This window comes from Primulina huaijiensis, chromosome 8 (assembly GCF_012295235.1).
Source record: "Primulina huaijiensis isolate GDHJ02 chromosome 8, ASM1229523v2, whole genome shotgun sequence".
Taxonomy (NCBI): domain Eukaryota; kingdom Viridiplantae; phylum Streptophyta; class Magnoliopsida; order Lamiales; family Gesneriaceae; genus Primulina; species Primulina huaijiensis.
Genome location: NC_133313.1, coordinates 18,095,934 through 18,118,081, shown reverse-complemented (window position 1 = coordinate 18,118,081; position 22,148 = coordinate 18,095,934). Strand labels below are relative to the sequence as shown.

The 22,148-nt window shown below is 32.7% G+C and overlaps 1 protein-coding gene, 1 long non-coding RNA gene and 1 pseudogene across 2 annotated transcripts; 1 reads left to right on the top strand and 2 right to left on the bottom strand.

Annotated features, from left to right (window-relative positions):
* Window positions 1-309: 309 nt before the first annotated feature.
* LOC140982135 (protein ABIL2-like) lies at window positions 310-4,723 on the top strand (annotated as a pseudogene).
* A 4,225-nt stretch (window positions 4,724-8,948) lies between these two features.
* Window positions 8,949-9,656, bottom strand: LOC140982374 (uncharacterized). Its single transcript, XR_012176249.1, has 4 exons — window positions 9,469-9,656; window positions 9,292-9,391; window positions 9,097-9,221; window positions 8,949-9,025 (listed from the first exon to the last, which is right to left on the bottom strand). It is a non-coding gene; the product is annotated as an uncharacterized lncRNA (long non-coding RNA).
* Window positions 9,657-9,719: 63 nt separating this feature from the next.
* Window positions 9,720-11,117, bottom strand: LOC140982134 (uncharacterized). Its single transcript, XM_073448553.1, has 2 exons — window positions 10,718-11,117; window positions 9,720-9,736 (listed from the first exon to the last, which is right to left on the bottom strand). The coding sequence occupies exons 1-2, from the start codon at window positions 11,115-11,117 to the stop codon at window positions 9,720-9,722; spliced, it is 417 nt and encodes a 138-aa protein (XP_073304654.1).
* Window positions 11,118-22,148: the final 11,031 nt, after the last annotated feature.

The window sequence follows — 22,148 nt, the reverse complement described above, 5'->3', positions numbered from 1 at the left end:
AAAAAAGGTGTCTATTGGTTCGATTCTTGGACAGATTTTCTGTAGAATTTCATTACTATGATGCTCCAAAAATGTTGCAGCCATGGGGCTCGAAGTTGATGGTGTTTTGATGCTTTTAGGTGTAATTGTACTAATGAACTTGATGGATATTTATAAAGGTATAAAGTGGTGGTTACCACCCACTACTTCCCCCCACTATCTCAATCAACCACCCATGACTAGACCATGATTACCCCCATGTTGTGCCTCCATAACTCCTCCACTGTAGTGGTAGAAGAAAGTGGGTAGTGGTAGTGTAATTTTTTGCGACTTGTACCTTTCATTTTTATTAACAAAAATTAAGCTACTTTCTGAAGTTGTCTTTGAACCAAATGGATTCTCACATAACGGGAAATGCTGCACCATTTTCAAACTCAATGGATGATATATCCAAACAACACAGCTCCCAGTTTGCTAGTACCTTGAAGGTAAAACTCTACACCTGTGTACATACTCTTTATTAGTTGATTAGATTTTTTGAAAGAAAACATTTTTTGATATAAGAGAGTTTTTAAACAACTTTTTGAACCCTTAAAAGCAGTCTCATATTGTGAAACAGTATACTGTTTTTTGTCTCTACTTGTACTCATGCATGAAGCAATTTTATTTAAGTTTCTTGGGCACTATACATGAAAGATTCTTCAGCCTTGAATAAAAATCTAGATTACTGGCTACTTTTTATTGCATCTGACGTTCTCATTACTTTCATTGATTTTAGGATTTAAAAAATCTGAGGGAACAGTTATATTCGGCAGCCGAATATTTCGAGTCATCCTATGTCAAAGAGAATCATAAACACTTGTACGTCATTAATAACAGATCCTATATATTATTTGTTCTGAATTCGAAAGAATCGATACAGATTTTGCTACTGATTGGAATTTGATGTATTCATGTTTTCAGTTTGATAGAGGGGTCCAAAGATTATGTTGCTAGAGCTGTTGTCCATACTGTTGATCATTTTGGCTCTGTCGCTGATAAACTCAAAAAATTCTTGGATGAGAAGGCCAATGAATTCTCTGATACAAATATTCGATTTTCTTCCATTCAACAGGTATAAAATTTTGAACTCTTGCTGAATCTACACCATAAAAATTGTTAATTTTGTAGTGGAGTAGTAGCTATTTTTGCCTTGTCCAAAAATTTTATGGTATGGCTGATATTTGTATGAATTGGAGGATCCTTTTCTGCACATTTTTCCTGTGGTAAATAATATATTTTGCTCAAATTTTTCCCATATTACAAAAGGTACATTATAGCATATATTTAATTGTATGTATGAAAGCGTAGAGATTAAACACTTACCAAGGATTCTTGGATTTGAGAGGCCTATCGAAACAGCCGATGATAAAGCATCATAAGACGTACAACATTCCAGGCAATTACCTACGTCATTTTTTCAGTAGCCCTTCATGAACTATCAATCCTTATTTTCTGTATTTAGACATCAGCTTATCATTGTACTGTCAAATTTTTTTTGGGGTGCAGTTGCAGATAATGTTATATCATCCAAATCAAAGTTTTTGCACAAAGATTGCAGTCCATGTCCTGAATATGACAAGCACCAACCAGATCAAAGTAATTGTTTTGTTTTATTATTTTTAAAAAAAATTTGGTTGTGTTTATTTTCTTTAAATGCTCTGGTGATAAGAATTTGTGCATGAAGGGCGAAGGCACTTAACATTCAGTGTAAAATTTCGGTAGGAAACTACGTTTCTAACTAAAGAATGTAGAACCTTGGGGAAAAAAATTATTCGGATGGCTCTTGTCACGTCCCTTGCTAGTTTGTCCCTAAATAGCTAAACTTGTATATCTATTGTATTAATGGGATTTTTAGTTTTCTGCATGAACAGAACCAAAATTTATGTTATGGTCCCGAGTTATGGATCATGTTAAGGGCGGTGAACGAAGATTTATGATGAAATTGAGGGTCGTTTTGGGTAGACATTTGAGGCTCTCACGATCTTTTAGCACTAGTCTTTTAGGAAGATATATGTTTAACCATTTATTTACATGCACTCACTTTTAAATACATAGAATCATTTCTCCCTCTCCAGATAAAGATAAACTCACTTATATTTACTACTAAAGATAAACTCAAATCCTAACATAAATAGAAGATCATTTTATCTTTGAAATGATCTTATTATTCAAAAAAATAAGAGAACAACAAATCATATTTCTAAATGTGACGTGGAGATCGTGTGCACGACACATGATTCCTCATCACGTCGGTGGTTACTGCGGTCCACACCAATATTAGTGTGCATGGTTGATAGATAATTGAGCTATCCCTTCCAAGTGATTAATTAGAGCTTGCTGCCTTTTTCAGTAGCCGTCATATTTTCCCGTTACAGCTTCTTGAAAGCTTTGAATTGATGTCGTAGTGCCTGGAATTCCCCAATGACGATTGCACTATTTTTATGGTCCCGAGTTATTGATTATGTTTGGGGGTGGTAAATGTCGATTTATGAAATTGAGGCTCGTTTTGGGAGAGAACCCTACGATCTCGTAAGTGACTCGAGGCTCTCATGATTTTATCAAAGATAAATTTATCTATCTACTATTAAAAACAAACTAAAATCCTAACATAAATAGAAGATCACCTTATTTTTTAAGTGATTACCATTTAATTAACAAACAACAAGGATTTATTAGTGTAAACAGTAAAAAAGAGTAAAAAAATTATGTTTTGGACCTACAAAAGACATGACATCCTCGTAAGTATGACATCTCAAAAATTTCAATAACAGAACAACATTTATATACTCGAAAATAGATTCCAATACATCAAACCAAACATCAATCACAAGCAGAGCCAGACAGGCTCGATGAAACATAATAAATTCCAAGACTCAAGTATAAACATACAAATACACGAGGCAACTCCTCGATTATAAATGAGTCAATCTCAACTATTCAAGAGTTCGGCTCAGCTCGACTCGATTGCATCCATAGATAATACATAGGAAATCAGAACACATAGAGTGATTCATTACATTTTCAAACAAATGAGGTCATTTTTGACGCATCTTAGCATCTAACTCTCATGTAGCTTCTTCTTTCCAATGTCTACTCCACTGCACCATGACCAAAGGAATTGTCTTGTTCCTAAGTTGTTTATCTTTGCGGTTCAGAATCTGCACTGGATGTTCAACATAGCTAAGTGAACTGTCCAACTTCACATCATCGGTACTCAAGACATGATACGGAGCTGGCTCGTACTTCCGAGACATAGATACATGAAACACATTATGTATCAAAGACAAACTATGCGTCAAGTTCAAACGATAAGCAAATGAACCAATCCTCTCAACAATCGCATACGGACCAATATAACGCTGAACTAACTTCCTTCTATGTTCAAATCTCTTAGTACCACGAAACAGTGATACTTTCAAGAAAATATAATCGGCGACCTGGAACTCTAAAGGCCAACGCCTTTTATTAGCATCATAATTCACTGGATTTGAAATTTCTATCTTGTTGTAGTATATTATTCCGTATAAGGTCCATGACAATTTACTTTGAAGGGATTAAAAATGTTGAACTCAACATGTGACATAAATATAAAACAAAAGAACTAGTGATTGGGTTGGAAAAAAAAATTCCCCTCTAATAAAATTGTGTAAAAAATGTGGTTTTTTGCATTCTTAATAAGGCACATATTCTACCTTCTTTTTCTCCGGTTCAATTAAATTTGTATCTCATAATCATCAAAATTGAATATTTATAATGCCTATGATTTGTAATGAAGTGAAAACTTACTTTTGCCACAGATATTCCATTCGATAAAGCTTTTCAAGCAGCAAAATCAGAGCATAAATCATCTGTATTAAGGTAAATGATAACATCAGAAAAATGTGGTTTTTTCTTTATCATTCATTTTTATTTTGTGACATTTCTTGGTTATGAATCTAGCTTTCAGTTTGATATTCTTTTATGCAGAAAAGGACAGTCAAGGATTGACAGTGCTGAAAATTCTCCAATTTCTAAAGTCTTCTCTTACACAGGGATTGTGTCTGATAGAGAATCATGTGAGTGCATAGTATATTTAGATTGAATGATTCATCAAATTGTAACTCTCTCAATAATTACAGTTTTGAGTTTATTGTATTTACATTGACGATGAAATATGATTATAATTCTTAATCGAGATTCTTGTCCATGAACTATGCTCCTTCGAAGGTCGACAATGGGTTCCTACAAACGTTCGGGATCACTCGATTCATTTGATTAGCATACAAATAAGCCCCTATGCATAGCTGAGTTACATGCTCTATTACAATATTTTGACATGCTTCCTTGAATTCAAACCAGGGAGATGCTCAGTCTCACCTCTTCGTTTGCCACTCAGAAGGTCGGGAACAATCCCTTACGGATCAATGTCACCTAACCTTTCTAACAAAGAACACAAGGTAAGCAATGAATTACAGCCTTCTAATCTCAGATATTTCTGTATGCAGTCTAGCTTAGACGAAGAAATTAACATCAGTTAATTCTTTTGATGCCATGTGTACAATAAATATTATTGCGGAGTTCATTAGAACTAAGACGAGCCATTTCAGTTTGCAGAAGATTCGAGATGAGAAATCGAGAAAGAGATACTGAATCTTATCTCAAGAGAAGTAGCCATATATTCAAAGCATTTCTTAACATACCTTGATCAAGAAAGGAATTGTAGATTATTGGAGATGACAGATACAGACAGTTCCATTACTAATATATGTCGGCAAGAAAAGAAGTTAATAGGTGGGACCTGTCAAAGAAAATATTAAAAACGTGGGCTGCGAATTTGTTGAAATGAAATTTCGTGGAAATTTCAGAAGACGTGTTTTATACGCGTCTTCACACTGACAGGAGGCTCTATAAATAGAGCTCCCCCTTCATTCTGAAATTATCCTTTCTTCGAGTTTTCTCTCATCTTATAGCATTCTATAATATTTGTGATGTGTTTGTTCTCCTGTATTAAGAGAGTGTGTGATCTCTTTGGAAACACAGTGAGTGAGTTGTACACCATAAAATATTATAGTGAAAATTCTTTTCATCTTGTCCGTGGTTTTTACCCTAATAATTTTTAGGGGTTTTCCACATAAATCTCGGTGTCCAGTTTATTCTTTATTTTCGGGTTTATTATCTCAAATTCCACACGTGGGACCAACAATATATGCATGATCATGGTCATTTTAATGGTTTATCTACTCAGACAAATATTTACCCGTCACAGATTTTAAATGCTAGCTAGTAGTCGATTGTGAATTCTAGTAGACTGTAGAGTGTAGGCTATTTAAACTTAAGTACGTCAATAACAAAACTACATACATTGAATATTACTGTGCATACAAAGAGATAAGATGAGGTTATTTCAAACGAATTTCCGTTAATATAATAAGATAAGGAATAGTGTACTAACAGTACAAAATGAGTTTATGAGGATGCCGGTAACTATTTAATTACATTCAAGTTTAACTGAAATAAACAACAATCTTTGTGTGCAATTTTTATCTTTTAGGCCTTTATCATTTATGTTGAAGTGTATCTTTGATTAAAGGAAGAATGAAAGAGATACTGTTCAAGAAAATCCACTTTCTAACTCAACAGCCAAAAATTGAGCAGAAAATTAAACTAGAATAATGCTTCTTTAATCTTTATATAACAAACTAGACGATTTTTGCATGAAGGAAATCACCGTGTCCATTCCAAAATACAGAGGAGCATACAAACATGTCGAAAGGGAGATACATTATAGGGATTACGAACATTATTTTAAGATGGATAATGGTAATGCAGAATTTACAGAACGTCAGCATTTGACATCATGACCAAATCATTTGCATCAAACTGCAAGATTCTACCTATGAAGGGATTGCAGGCCACGTATTATCTCATTTCAATATTTTGAACATCGTATGAACGTGTATGAAGGGGAGTTTTGCTGAAAGTATTACATATTTGTTTTTGTTCAAAATCCAAGATCAAAACTTGGGAACTCAGCTATTTCCTTTGTCATGACATCATACATTAGAGTCTCTGGTTCAACATTGGAGGGATCTTGAGAAGCACCTTTATTTGAATCGGCCATACTAAAACCATGAACTCCTACTTCATGGTCTACCCTACTAGTTCCTTTGTTTTCTTCACAAAACTACAGCAGAGATAAAAAAAAAATCGTTACTGTCAATAAAGCTCAAAATTCATATACTGCTACCAAAACATCTTAACATGTTTGACCTTTTCTACTATACTAGGAAGTAGCACGTGCGTTGCACATGATATCCCAATGATTATTGCTCAAGTTTTTTTGTGTAGACTTAAACTTAAATCATATGATAAAAAAACTATCAATCAAACAATATGATGTTGATATATAATCAGTTAATGAAAATAATTAATGTTTCAAAAATGTAAACACGGATATTTATTAATAGGAAAATCGTAATTTAGGACATAAATGAAAAAAAATAAAAAAGCATAGTGCAAGTTATGATGGATTCAAAGTTTTTCTTGTTTGATCTTCACATATAATTTAGGCCACGTTTTGTGTGTCATTTTTAATTTTTACTTGTCTCTTAATTTCTCTTTGTGAAAGAAGAAATCTTGTCATCATCTCCAATCAGGATTTGGGGACTTCCTTTGGTATCATCAGCTAATTTCTTTTTGTTTTAATGGCTTTGTGACTTGGATGTAGGAGTCCGTTGGATGTTTTTTCTCTTTGTAAAAGTAGCAATTCTTTCATCATCTTCAATTTGAATTTGAGCATTTGCATTGCCATCTTCGAATTTACTTGATTGGTTGAGCTTTTGCAGGGGCTTCTGAAATCCTTCAACTATAATAGAATAATTTGCATTATTGGTCTGATGCATTCCAGTAAATTTGAAAAGAAAATTGTATTCTTTCTTTTTTGGCATTTCAGGGGCCATATAATATGGTGAAGCACTTGCATCCTACACAAAACAAAACACGGGTTAGTCATAGAGTTTTAAAGTTAAGGTATAGATATAATTCGTAGTAGTGTGGTTTGAACTAACCTCAACGACTGACTCGATATAATCTTTAACTGGACAACCAATAAAAGCAGCAGCTACGTCGTCAAACATTATAATTCTTGCCTTCTCGTTGTTTTTTCGACATTTATTGTCAATCGATATCTGTGCATGTGGCAGTATGATTAAAAATATATATATAAATGTATGCTATTATTTCATGAATAAAAAACAATTCCGACGGATTTATACCTTGGCATTGCTTCAACAAGTATATGAACGCATTTGCTACAAGTTGTCGCTTCTTTTGTTTTAATAATCGCCCTCGAACAATTGTTACAAGCTTCGTACCAAGGGTTCAATCTATTTTCAACTTCAAGTATATACCCTTTGAAAGAGTAGTACGTGTTCTAGTTCATTAGAACATAAGGTCGATGCATTTGATAAACCAAATAAAATTAATGTTTTGGATAAGTGAGAGAAACAATTAGTGCAATAAAGGAAAAAAAATTGTGATCTTTTTCTCTGACCTCGGTTAAATTTTTGTGATCGTTGATCAATTGTTTGATTGTGATTTCTTTGGAATATTTCAGTTACGTAGCCAGCCACAAATTATCAAGATTATGGTCTTTAAACCCCGATTTCAGCCTGTTTGCCGAGAACAACAACAAATATTAGTAATTAAAAAATGTGTTTATATGATGTTACAACAAAACCGAAATTTTGACTTGTTATTACGTAATCAATAGGTCTTTTTCATAGATTAAATTATTCAATACTCTTATTAACTCATTGAGTCTAAATTGCAATTATCAGTGGCATGCTGACGAAATAAAAAATTGATGCTCAGAGAACTAATATAATCCAATTTGCTCACCTTATATTTAATGTTACGCCCCGACACCGGGGTTAGTCGACACCGACGTTTTACAATCATATAATTGAAAACAACAAGCCTCGTAGTACATTATAAACCAAAAATCAATTTATTACTCATAATCAATAATAAAATTGTCTTTACAACGTAAATTCTTAGAACGACAAAAATTATACGGAAGCATTTACAACTTACTAAGCGAAAATTAAAATAAATTTCTTGCTTTTTCTTATTATCAGCCTCAAAATTAGTCTTGTTCGTCTTCCTCGATTTTCTCTTCTGATTTATATGGGGGGGGGGTTAAAGTAAGGGGTGAGTGATATAGTCGTCACTCAGTAAATGAGGGTCGTTCGAGCACATACATAACAAATACACATGAATTTCGAAAACCACATATCATATCATGCATAACATGTCATTATCATAACAATAAACATAATTTTGGCCAAGACACTGAGATTCCTCTACTTTTTATGGTTTACTGATATCATTTTAACATGCTTATGGACAAAAGCATATTCTGAACGGTGGAGATCGGATTCTGAGCTCTTAAGCGAGAGAAATCATTTTATGAACTTGGACAGAACTTTGATGATTGCAACATAATTTTGGAGAGGAAATTTCGAAAAATATAGAGATAGAACTTGAAAATTGAGGTGTAAATTTTGAATGAAATCTTCTCTTATTTATAGAGAGATTGTAAAAATCTTACCATAATTCGATTGATATCCTTCCCTAATTTGGAGATGCTCCTTCCATAATTTCAAGATAATCCTTTCATAAATATTGATATACTTCCTTGTTGAGAAAAAAATGTCTTGTATGTAATAGTTTTTTTCAATTAGGTGGATATCCAGCCTTAATTTATTGTGTATCTTTCACTAGATTTCGAATTTCGTGTATTTATTGACTTGGAATTTCAGATACCATATATTATTTAATATTTTCGAATTTATTATTTTTACAATAATATCGTAACTCGAAAATAAATTCTTATACATGTATGTATTTAAACAAATAATTACATATCCAAAAATTTGGATTGTCACATTTAAGTTCTCTGATTCGGTGCATGGTGGGTTTAGAAATATTGTAGTAGTATATGTGGATTTCAAATGAACTGTTTCTGTGGGTAAACACTGAGAAGTGAGTATTTCAAATTATTGATCCATACATTTATAATATAATCGACAATACCTTGGTAAGGTTGTCTTTTCATATTTGAGAAAGCAATTATTGGCTTCTCATTCACCATTTCCTCTAACCATTGGCCTTCATTGAAGGCGGGATCGTCCCACAAATTTGTTGTAACAGTATCATGTCTGAGAAAAATTATGACAATATAACATATTTTTTGAAAGAATCGAAATGTAATAAAATGGTTGTACTCACAGAAGGTTCATCAAAATGACTTCTCTCTGGCAGTCTGTGCTATTGTCATCCCTATGAAAATGGATCGATTGCTTGACTTTCATGATGACACCTATGACATCTAATAAATAACGGATAGTAATTAGTTATAATAAAATAAATGATATATTTACAAATCAAATGATCACTAAGAATTACCGAGTGGTTGAGCATCTTGTGAAGATTTCTTAATGTCCCCAAACTCACAAAAAGCGAAAGTGTCGTTAGAGAATTTGATAGTATTCTCTGTTTCTGTGATTGTTGTATTTGTTTGTAGGACTAGCTCGATTTTGGGATTGATGTTCGGGTAATTTTTGTTTATTTCTCTTATGTCTAGATTAGATATGAGGTAACTTCTGTTGAATTTGAGTTGATCATGGAAATATTGTATGGCTTTGGCAAAAAAAATCTCATATTTCATAGTACCCTGCAACAAATAAGGGACGTCAAAATTAAAGAAAAACCAAAAAAATGCACTATCAATCATTTTAGATGTCAAAATATACACCTCCAATGTTTTACTACTAAAAATTTTAACGAATATTCTTCCAGTGTTTATATAATGTAATCCATATAGTGTTAAGGAATGAGTATTTTAGATGAGAAACACATTACTCCATATTAGTATAGCTCATGCAATATATGAATAATAATAATAATAAACAAAAAAAGATAACCAATGAACTGGTTAAGAAGGTGAGGGGAAAAAACCACGTAAATATACTTCACATAGTGTTAGAATCACATAATTCAGAAGTTTTCATTATAAAATGTTAATAATACCTCTTCATCCAAAAATATAATCTTCCGGATTGGTTTCGATTTTGCCTTTGAGAATAGGCTGTTTCCTTGTCGAAGAACCTTAAGCGCGAGCATAGTAGCCTTTTGATTTGGTTGCAGAGAAGTAATAGAAGATAATTCTGAATCAGCCATTGAGACAAATTTATTTGAAGACAAAGAAGAAGAAAAGTTTTAAGTGTTTGAATTTGGAGAATAACCTTTCTTTATATATAGGTACTCTCACTTAAAACACGTTAATTACATATAAATTTTTCCAAAATACAATTAAGTCAGGTCATAACCAAATATAACGAAATGAAGATAGGGCCGTTTTCAATTTGAAATGTGACCAATATAATTTCTTATTGTTGGGAAAAAATAAATAAAATATTTGGACTTATCTTCTCTTTTAAACCAAACGGTGGATGAGCATCGATATCGTGGAAGCATTTGCCCCATTTTCCACAAACATCCTATGATAATAAATCATGAAATATTTGAGAAAACAATTATTGAAATGCAGCCTCTTTGAAAGTAAAGCAAATATTTCTGTCGATTGTTAACAAATTGTCAAATGAAGTTGGACCTCTAACATGATTAAGTAATAGTCTTAAATAATATCTTTCACCTTCCACTGGATTAGCTCCATTCACATGACCAATGACCTTCCTTTTTTTCCTTTCTTGGCAAAACTTGTTCTTTTTATCCCACACATAATATTCTGGAAATTCACTATATAAAAGAGCTTTCGCTTTATCATTTCTTGCGCACATCTGAAAAAATTCTGTTAGCATTGTTTTGGAGACATGCTCCCACTGTAGAACATTTCTCAGACTTTGATTCTTCCAAAAGGTGACACGCTGTTTATTTGGCAAGAGCAGTGGCAAATTAATCACTGCTGAGGATATCTCATTGAGGTCAAACTCAAATATCCTCCAAAGAGCTTCTTGTGCTGACACCCATCTTGTATCTTGGAAGTTTTTAATCTCATCTATTACGTTTTCTTCATTGTCATGAGCAATATGCATTGCCACTTTATCATGTCCTTTATAAATATATTTGAATAGGTATTTCACAGCTGTCAATCCAGAACAAACTTCCACATTAATGTGACAATCATACCTTAACAGGAGGTAAGGATTATGAGGAACCACCCATTTGGTATTAAGCTTTTCTCTTCTCACATCTATTGTTTGGCCGTCGTTTCTTCTTCTATATATTGAATATATTTCCTTGTGTTGTAGTTTGACAAAATAGCCTCGGATAATGACTTTTACATTGTCCGTTAACCATGCAAGAATTTTTTTTTATTCATATCTCCACAAGGACCATGTATCATATGCTTTACAACCAAATCATATAGTTGAGGATGTGTTTCTTTGTTAGGAAGTTCTGCAGATACATAATAATCAAACTGATCAGGAGTATTTATTTTGTAGGTGGGTTTTAGTACGACCAACATGTGAACATGAGGCAATCCTTTTTTTTGAAACTCAATTACATAGACATACGCAACGACTTTTCCAAATATTTCTTTTTTGATTATTTGAGTTTTCAAATCATGTAATTTTGCTCGAAACACCCTTGACGTTAAGTCTGGCCAGTCCTGAGCTTGTTGTCCTTCTTTAAGATTATCATTTATCTCTTTCCATTGGATTACAAGTCATTGTAATGAAGAGGTCTAGTTTACCAAATGTTCTCACTAATGCCATTGAATCAAGATATCTATGTTTTCAAGCCCCGAGACCGAGATTAGTTGACACCGACATTGTTTAACAATCACACAATCGAAACCAACCAGCCTCGTAGCACAATATAAACCAAAACCAGTTTATATCATAATTCAACAGAAATAACATTGTTTTTACAACCCAATAACCAAAAAACGACAGAATCTGATGCGGAAACGTTACAACTGAATAATAAAAACTTAAACTAAAATCTTGGAAGTTCACCAGCCCCAAAACTAGTCCGACTCAGGGGCGTAGGGATAGTAAGGGTTGGGCTGGGCTTGATTATCAAATTTTTTTATATAGTTATAGTGTAGTCCAATTTTTTATTTAAGCCCATCTATTACAAAAATAAAATGAAAAGAAAAAAAAGAGAGAAAGTAAAAAAACGATAGGAAAAAAAATCACATCTCTCAAAGCTTCAGTAGCGCCTGGAAATTGGAATTCACATCTCAATTCTCAACCCTCCTTCCCGCCACACCTCTCTTTTTCCCTAGTTATTTTTCAGGTATATCTAATTATTTAATTAATCTTTTTAAGCATAATTTTTCATGACTTGTTGGGTTTTGAGTTTAGATTCTTGTGCTAAATCTAGAAAAAAATTTACGAACTTAATGAAAAAATAAGAATAATATTTGTTCTTTTATCACTTAAAAAATCTTCATCCTAACTTTTCTAGAAACCATCGTCGGACCCTTGGTCAAATCGAAAACTTCTTTCAGTAAGTGTCCAGTCACTGTAGCATCGATTATGTTGTGATTAAATTGTTTGAATTGGTTAAATGAGATAAAATTCTTATGCACTTTGACAGTTGAATCATAGATACTTATATTTGAAATTGGTAAAGTAAATGTCCTTTTGTTCCAAGCATGAATTGCAATAGAAAATTTTCAATTACTTTTTTTTTTTCCATTTTTCTCTGAAAATTAGGTTATTCGGTTACCGATCAAAATAATCAATTTTATTTCTGTTCGTTTTAATCGGTTTTTGATTGAAAATTCTGTCGGTTCGGTTTGGTTGAAAAATAATTATGTTAAATCGATTTCGGTAATTTAGTTCGGTCGGTTGGGTTATAATGACGTTAAAAGTTTTTTATTTATAGGTGAATCAAAATGTCAAAAAAGAAACATTACCGATTATTTCATCCAAACAAACAATGAGCAGTTATCAAAAACTTCGAATGATCCTCTTCCGTCAAGTTCAAGATCTACATTGAAAACCAAAAAACTCAAACTTGGCAATGAAGTTGTTCTTGATCCATTAGAAGGAAATAATCCATATTATGAGCGTGATCCTAGGAAACGAATTAGAATATGGGAATATCCATGTGATAAACAAGTTGACGATTGAAGAGAATATGTTGGTATGGGACCATATCAACCTATATATGAATATCCACCCTCAAAAACATAGTTTTCAGTCTTCTTGGTTCGTAAAGTTTCCATGGCTCGAGTTTTCTAAAATAAAAGAAAGTGCATTTTGTTTCCCTTGTTATCTTTTTGATGTTCCTTCATTATATCAGAAGAAATTTACGGTTGAAGGATTTAAGAATTGGAAAAGAGTGAATTGCAAAACATGTCCACTGAAAAGACATGAAGGAGATTGCAATTCATTACATAGTACTGTTATGCAAAAATGGGAAGGCTTGAAAAATGTATCTAAACATATTGATATAAGGATGGATAAACAATCTGAAAATATTGTAAAGCAAAACAGATTGCTTATAAGGACATCGATTAGAGCTGTAAGATGGCTAGCATTACAAGGGTGTGCATTTAAAGGACATGATGAGTCTGTAGATTCTCATAATCGTGGAAATTTTCTTGAACTCGTCAAATTTCAAGGAGAATTGTGCAAAGAAATTGGTGATATTATCTTAGATAAAGCATCTAAAAATGCCAAGTATACATCACCATCAATTCAACAGGAGATTCTAAAAATTATTGCCGATCTTGTGCGAAGTAAAATCCGTGATGAAGTAGGGGATGCTAAATTCTGTATTCTTGTTGATGAAGCAATTAATGAATCCCATAGATCACAAATGGCTATTGTTTTGCGATACATAGATTGTGATGGGTTTGTTAGGGAGAGATTTTCTGAAGTTGTTGGTGTTGATAATACTAATTCTTTGACTTTGAAAACACATATATGTAGTATCTTGACACATCACAAGCTTTTGGTTGAAAATATATGAGGTCAAGGATACGATGGTGCTAGTAACATGCGGGGAGAATGGAATGGATTACAAGCATTATTTCTCAAAGATTTTCCGTTTGCATATTATATTCATTGTTTTTGTAATAGCCCAACCTTTATCATGTTAATCTCTATGGTTTATTATTGTTATGATCATGTTTTATGATTTAATGGTTGAGATTAATGGTTATGATTATGTTTATTGGAATAGTTGTTGGAGTTATGTTATATAATTGTAATTGGGAATGGTAATGAATGGGTAGAATAGAAAGTTGATTTTGAGCCAAATAGGAATTGGACGTGCAGAAACAATATGAAAAATGTGGCAGTAGTTGTTATTTTTAGCATAATATTTTGTATATTGATCCAATTGATGTGAGGCCACTTTCATTAGAAAGATAATATATAAAACTATAACTTTCATGTTTTGAGTTTTGTTTAAATAGTTGAGGAAGATGAGTCAAAAGTGACCCAAAGTGGGTCATATGTATCGTTCTTCCTGCACTGACACATGTTGAGAGAATGGGCATAACTTTTTACTCAGACCTTAAAATGACCTGAAACTAGTGGGAGATTCAAGAAAACACATAGGGATACAACTTTCATGTTGACCACGTTTGCTAATTCGGAAGAAAAAGTGCAGTTTTGGCCCTTGGACAGAGCGTACACGGACCTGTACACGGACCCCTACACGGGGTCCAGGTCTTGCCAAGAAAAATGAGTGATTTCCAGTGTGTACACGGACCTCTACACGGAAGGGGGCACGGGGTCCGTGTCTATGGCATAGAAAACACGTTTTTGGTGTATTTTGAAGGCTTATTTATGGATTAATATAGATGTTTCTACCCAATTCATTCCGTTCTTTTCCTTTTCCCATCGTTTCTTGCCTTCTACTTTCAAGGTTTTCTTCCCTTCAATCTCTACTTCAAATTCAAGGGTTCTTATAATGAAATTATTGTATCTCCTACCTATATTTCAAGCTACAAGGTAAGAATTTTATATTCTTAAGTTGATAGATAGTTTAAGGAATTGGAGGCAATTGATGGTTTGGTTGATGGCTTAATAGTTGAATTCATGTATTATGTTATAGGAACTCCTTCAAGGTGATCATAACAACCAAGTGCCNCACAGTTTTGATATTTATATCAAAGAGATACTTGCCACAGGTCACAGGTCACAACACTGTCATTTCCTTCCTTTAATTCATGACACGATACCCTTTAAATTGATTTGAGACTTATGATTCATTCTTCATTGTCATTGCCAAAACGCCATTGCCATAGCCATGTTTTCAGCCAAAGCTATATGTATGTAATTGCTACGTACAGCTTTCTATTTACTGAGTTTATTCTCATTCCAGTTAATGTCATGTGATGCAGGTGATAAAAAAGACTTAAATGGATTGTTCGAGGCGGGAGAAGTCATATAAAATGCTATGGGAAAGACTTTTTGGTTATGTCACTTTAAATTGTGGTGGAATGAACATATGTAAAGCTTTAAAATATCATGTATTTTGGTAATGAATGATGGGAAAACTTTGTATTGGCTTTTAATTATGTATAGATAATATGTTGTGACTAGTAATGTTGCTAGTTTTAAGAAATGGTTATAATGTAAATGCTATTTAGTACTTTCCCTTTTAAATGAAATGCTTTCACGTACGTTATTTCTATTAAATGTTATTGTCATGGGAGTGGGTTGTTTCAGTTTTGCTCACCGGCTGCAACTTACATTAGTTGCAGCAGCTAACGAAGTATCATATGTATGGCTTTTTTTTTTCCAAATTGAGTTCAATTGTCAATTTTGTGGGTTCTTCTTTAAAGAGACACTCTCAATTGAAATCAATTCGAGAATATGAAATAATTGATTTGATAGAATCTGAAGAACTTGGGACTGATACTGGAGTTAATCAAGCTAATACTTTGCAACAACCTACATCTACTCGATGGAGTTCACATTACGCTTCTGTTAGTCGAGTTATTGAATTGTTTGGTTCAGTTTGTACACTTCTAGAAGATTTCATGGGGGGAAAGTCTACCTTTAGTATACGTGCGGAGGCTAAAGGTTTTCTTAAAGAGATGATCACATTTGATTTTGTATTTATCTTGTTGTTGATGCATAGAGTTTTGGAAACATCTGATATGTTATGTCAGGCTTTGCAAAGAAAAAATCAAGACATTCTGAATGCAATGAGTTTAGTCACGACTTCAAAATTGCTTTTCCAGAAAATACGAGACGATGAATGGGAAGATTTTCTATGGAGTGTGAATAATTTTTGTGATAGTCATGACATTGTAGTGCCTGATTTGACAGATCGTTATGTTGAAGGTACTAAACGTTCTTGTCAACAGAAAAATCATTTTACAGTGGAAGAATACTATTATTTTCATGTATTCAACGTTGTGATTGACAAACAGCTGATGGAGTTGAATACACGATTTACTGAGCAATCAATAGAGCTTCTCACTCTCTGTGAAGCCTGGAATCCCAGTGATGGCTTCAAATCATTCTCTGAAAGTGCTATTTATTCTTTAATTGATAAATTTTATCCCAATGATTTTTCCAAAGATGACATGAAACATTTGAAGACTCAATTGGATCATTACAAGCTTGATGTTTTTGAGGATCCGAGGTTTAAAGATGTTGATTCTCTTCCTAAATTATGCTGACTACTAGTTGAAACAAAGAAGTCGAGGATTTATTTCATTATTGATAGACTGATTCGTTTGGTCTTGACTCTTCCAGTTTCCACTGCTACAACTGAGCGAGCATTTTCAGGTATGAAACTTTTCAAGACACCACTTCGCAACAAAATGGAGCATGAATATTTAAACAATGCAATGGTTTTGTATATTGAGAGAGAGATTGATCATGAAATTGATATAGATTACATAATTGATAGATTTGATCTTTTGAAAAATCGAAGGTTGTGACTAAAGTAGTGTTTATTTAAGTTACCCTCTTTTGGCGTAAGTTGTATTTTTTTTGTCATGGGTACTCTATCATTGATTAATGTTTGAACTTTTGGAAAGTATTCATCCAGATTTGATGATTATTTTGTGAAAATCGTTGTTTGCACTTAATCTTTATGTCATGTGAAAAATGTTGTAATGATTTCTAGATTAATTTTTTTTATTTTCTAGCCCCTCATATTTTGAAATTCTGGCTACGCCCCTGGTCTGACTCCTATTCCTCGAGTTCTACCTCGGGTTTATCTAGGAAAGGATTGTAAAGGGGTAAGTATTTTGGAAAATACCTCAGCAAGTGAGAGCCATATCGAGCACAATATAACAACATGCATAAAATTTCAAAAATCACATGACTTTCATACATAATTCATAACACATGCATAACATTGACCAGGCACCGAGATTCTTATACTTTCTTATGGTTTCCCGATATCAGTCCCTAATTTTTATTCCTCTAAGGGGGCGAGACCATATACTGGTTACAATCCCACCGTATAAGGGCCATAAACATTTCATATTGGGATTCCCACCCATATAAAGTCGAATCCTCACAGTGCCCAAAACCATATGACAAACAACACAAGAAAGGATAATTTGTACTCGACCAAATTTTCGAAAACGAACATATGCATAAACCAAAATTTTAACTTTAAAACAAGCCCACTTACAGTATTCTGAATGCTAAAAATGTAGGTGCACGGCTTCGTGGATTTGATCGATTCTGGCTTCTTGCTCGGGCAGCGCTTCGGTTCACGGTCTAACCTAGCCTTGGACGATTTTTGAGCAAGGTTTCGGCTAGGGCAGATTGCTGGAAATTTCAAAACTTGCAGTTATAGGTCTCGAATTTGGGTGTGAGGAATGCTAGGAGTGATGGGATATTTATAGGTGAGGGGAAGTGAGCTAAATTTGGTACCCAAATCATGCCCAAAATCATGCCAAATCTCACAAATTTTGACTCCAACCATACCCTTTCATGGATGATGATTTAGCTACCTAATTGTGTGATTTAATCCTTTATTCTCACCCCTTAAATTGGTTCGAAAATATGGTGCAAGAGAGGGGAGGATTTTCTTCCATTCTTCTAGCTCAAGTGGCATATCATTCAATATTCAAGCACACCATATTTAGGCAAAATTATAGTGGAATTCGAATTTTTGCAATATCATACCTTAATTTCTTGTATGGTATCTCTCAACCTGCACTTACTTCCTACCAAACTCGAAAATGTGCTTGCCTTAGTGTAGATATTATTAACTTGATATTAAATATTTCCATTATATAAAAATTTCCAATATATAAGGACTTACAATATATTTCTCATTTAACACAAGAATCCAAGATCCTAATTTTCTTGCAAATATTAATTACAAGGTTTGAAAAAAAATCCGGTTCTCCCATACGTCGTACATCCCTTAGGCCTCCAATGAAAGATGCAGGTACAGTTCTTTGGCCAACCTCACTGCCTCTAGTTTCTCCTCTGATAATGTTGTCTACTATACCTTGATAAAACTCATCTCTCATCTCAACCTGATTTCTTCGATAATAGTCCAACCTAGTCGTTTCAAGCTTTATATGCATATCTATTGTGTACTGTTGGAACAATCTACCCACATATAGAAGAACGGGTCCCAATCGTTTGCTATGCAAAGGACAACAACACACAATGTTGTACAATGTTTTGCTATCAAATGACACCTTATTATGTTTTTTTTTCATTTTTCTTGTTTCTTATAATTTCTCTAATTTTTTTTTTGTTGGGCTTGCAAAAGGACGACCCAAATTGTATTACAATTAAAATTAAAAAATCAAAAAATAATTCAATGATAAATAATTGACAAACTTTACTTAAAAAATTAAACTAAACAACAAATTTAATTAAGTATAAAATTTTAATTAATGACATATTAAATTCTAATTAAATTTATGTTATATGAAATAATGTATATAATTTATTTCTAATAAGTTAAATCAATGATTTCGTTAGCAAGCCTAATTGAAACAAAAAAAACTAACAATACTATGTCGTTTGATAGCACTGCATAGTGTGCTGAGGTCCTTTGCACAGCAGAGGATCTGGTTCCATAGAAGAATTGATGTCAAATTATCTCTCATTTGTAATTTATAACAATAATATTCTTGACATGAGACCATTTTATTGCTTTCTTTACTGATACCTATGATAATATGAAGACAACAATAAAACATCATTAGAATAAGAAAAGCTATTAATTTTGTTTTATATCAAATGGTTAATTAAGCAAGCAACATATCAACATAGTGATTTTACGTTTTTTTTTATATTTCATTTGCAAATATATGTTATTGAATTCATTTGAATGACTCTCCTTTGATTTGGCTATTTTTAGCTTCTCTCGTGGAATTGCACATATGAGAGTGAAAACAAAGAGAATATAAAATTATTTATAAATTTTTTTCTTGCGTATTTTATTTTATGTATATGTCACATTTATCGGATCAAATGGTTAATTGCACAAACAACATATTAGTCATTTTTTTGGTTTAATTAGTTTTAATAATTTATTAGTCGATTATTGTAAAGAATGAAATAAATAATAATATGTTGCAATGATTGATTTTTAGACTACTTAGTTTAACAACAAAAAAATTTATAGATTGGTGCACAAACGTATATTAATGGTATCAATAATCTTAAGAATTATAAATACACAATAATACAGAAAAAAAAATAATAAAAGTACCTTGTTGTTCCTGGTTGAGCATATCTTCAATGGACGAAAAATTAGTTTCTCATGTGGAAGTTTGCTTGTTGCCACATTTACTTGAACCAGTTGTGTGCTTCGGAATATTTTGGTGCCAACCATTTTCTCCTAGTGGAAAAAGAAGTGAGTATTGTAATGGATCATAACATCCGAAATAGTGTCTGATTCTATGATATTGACCACTATGTCCATGGATAACAATATCTCTATCATATGGTATATTAGGATTGTTTCCTTCAATCCAAATTGCTGCAACTTGGTCAGCTGTTGGTTAATTGTAACAACGTTGATCGAGACCCGCATTTTGATGAATATGTAGATTTATTTTGTCAATGCAAAAAATATCATTTATCCTCCGTAACAATTCCGCATGAGGGTTATTTCTCATAACTTTCATCAAGACTTTCATATTATCTTAATTAATCTGGGTGTTGTCCATTATATTCATTCTATTATTTAGTTCATTGTCAATATCCCATAAATATAATTGGAAATGAGAAGGCCCACCTTCATTAGGCACTAAAGATGGAAAGTTGTGAAATATTTGACCTAAGGCTCTAAAAGTGTAAACTCATCGGCTTGAAGATGCTAGTTCTTTATCAATCTTAACACCCAATGAAGTGAAGGCGAAGATACTTTTGTAAGCTTGCACATTTGTCCGAAATTGCAAAGCTTTTGTTGATTCATAGTCAGTGAATAATCGATCATATCAGGTGGCACCTCGGTGGCTGCGAGTTTTATCTTGTCATTATGGCAACAAAAATTTGGAGGCTCAAATTGAAATTTCTTAGCACCACAATGACAACATATATGCATTAGATGTAGCTCATGTAGCTGAAGCAACGTCGACTCATGTGTCGATCCATCTAACCACAATAATAAAAAAATGATAAAATGCAAGTGTTAAATAACAAATATATCTTTAATTTATTATTGATATCAATTTCACATTTGACGTTGATAGATACCTAGATTTCGAAAAGCCTTGAGCAACCTATCACAATTTTGTTTGTACGCTTTTCGAGATGTGATAGGATAAAAATCAACCGCTTTTCTTTTCTTCCTATTTTCCAAAACGTTATCAATATATTCTCAACGCTGCCGAACTCAGAAGGTCTTATATTTTTTTCCATGAACTTTCTGAGCTATTCTTTCTCACCTCATCTTTAAATTGTATGAAGGTATGAAGTTTAGTAATTATGATAGGATATAAGAATAGATTGTATCGATAAACCAAATAAACTTTTAAAAGATGTTTCACCTTCATATCGCACCTTATTGTGAAGAAGTTGTTGTGTTTCTAATCCAGCGTCACGCCAAACAACATACTGTTTGGAAAAGGATGGATGAAGATTAATAGAAATGCTCTATCATATTAAGTATAAATGAATTAAACAGAATAATACATATAGAATGATATAAAAGGATTTGAACCAAGCAATCTAGAGTATAAGAAATACATCTTGGAATATGATGTTGATGTTTTTTTACCCATTACATCAAATTGATAAGTATGATCTTGAAATTGAAAATAAGCTAAGCCATATTCAAGATCCAAAATTGTGGGACTCTTTATTAATATTTTGCGACCAAAAAAATTTAAATTATTTCCACATTTTTATGCAGGTATATGGATGTATCTTAGCCCAAAATTGATGTGACAATAAATCGACTTCAAAGGATTTTCGTGAATTTATATTTGACAGCGACATGCTCTCTTATATGTTCACGATACAATGTTACTTCTTCATTTGCTAATGTTAAGATGCAGTTTTGTGTCATAATTGTTTAGTAGAATAGGAATTAATTGTGCCTTGGTTCCTATTTGATTTGCCCTTTTCTTCTTCTTGCTTGAACAAGGCCTGAAATCCCCATTTCATTTTCTGCTCATATTTTCATCTGCATGAATATCTATTTCCCTGCTAGATATGTTAGTCATAATGTGAACTTGAGGTAGGCTTGTGTAACTCTCTAATACTTGATGTTGAAGTTTCTAGGAATTATACATTAATTTGTGTTAATTAGGCATAAAAGAAGATAGTTTGAAAAATAAAGAGAAATTCTTGGTTCTTGCTTAATTGAGTTGAATTCAAAATTTGGGCCAGATTTGAATTCTGAATTAATGTATATATGATACATTATGAATTGAAATTATAATGCTCTAAAGGAAAATTAATTATTAGTAATCATGTGAAGAAACACTCAGATTTGCAAATTATTCACCTGCGTGACATGTATTGGTAATTGAAATCCATATCTGTTAGAGTATGTGTCCAGTAAGTCAACTTGTAATTTGGGGTTTTTATTGACTCTAATATAAAATGATCTATATTTTACGATTTTATTCAATTATGTTTTATCTGTATACTCATGCAAGCTGCATAGATAAAATACTTGAATATACAATAGGTACCATTAGGTCT

Excerpts from the sequence above, each read along its gene's own strand:
- LOC140982134 (XM_073448553.1), bottom strand. The coding sequence starts at position 11,117 with ATGCATATTGCTCATGACAATGAAGAAAACGTAATAGATGAGATTAAA.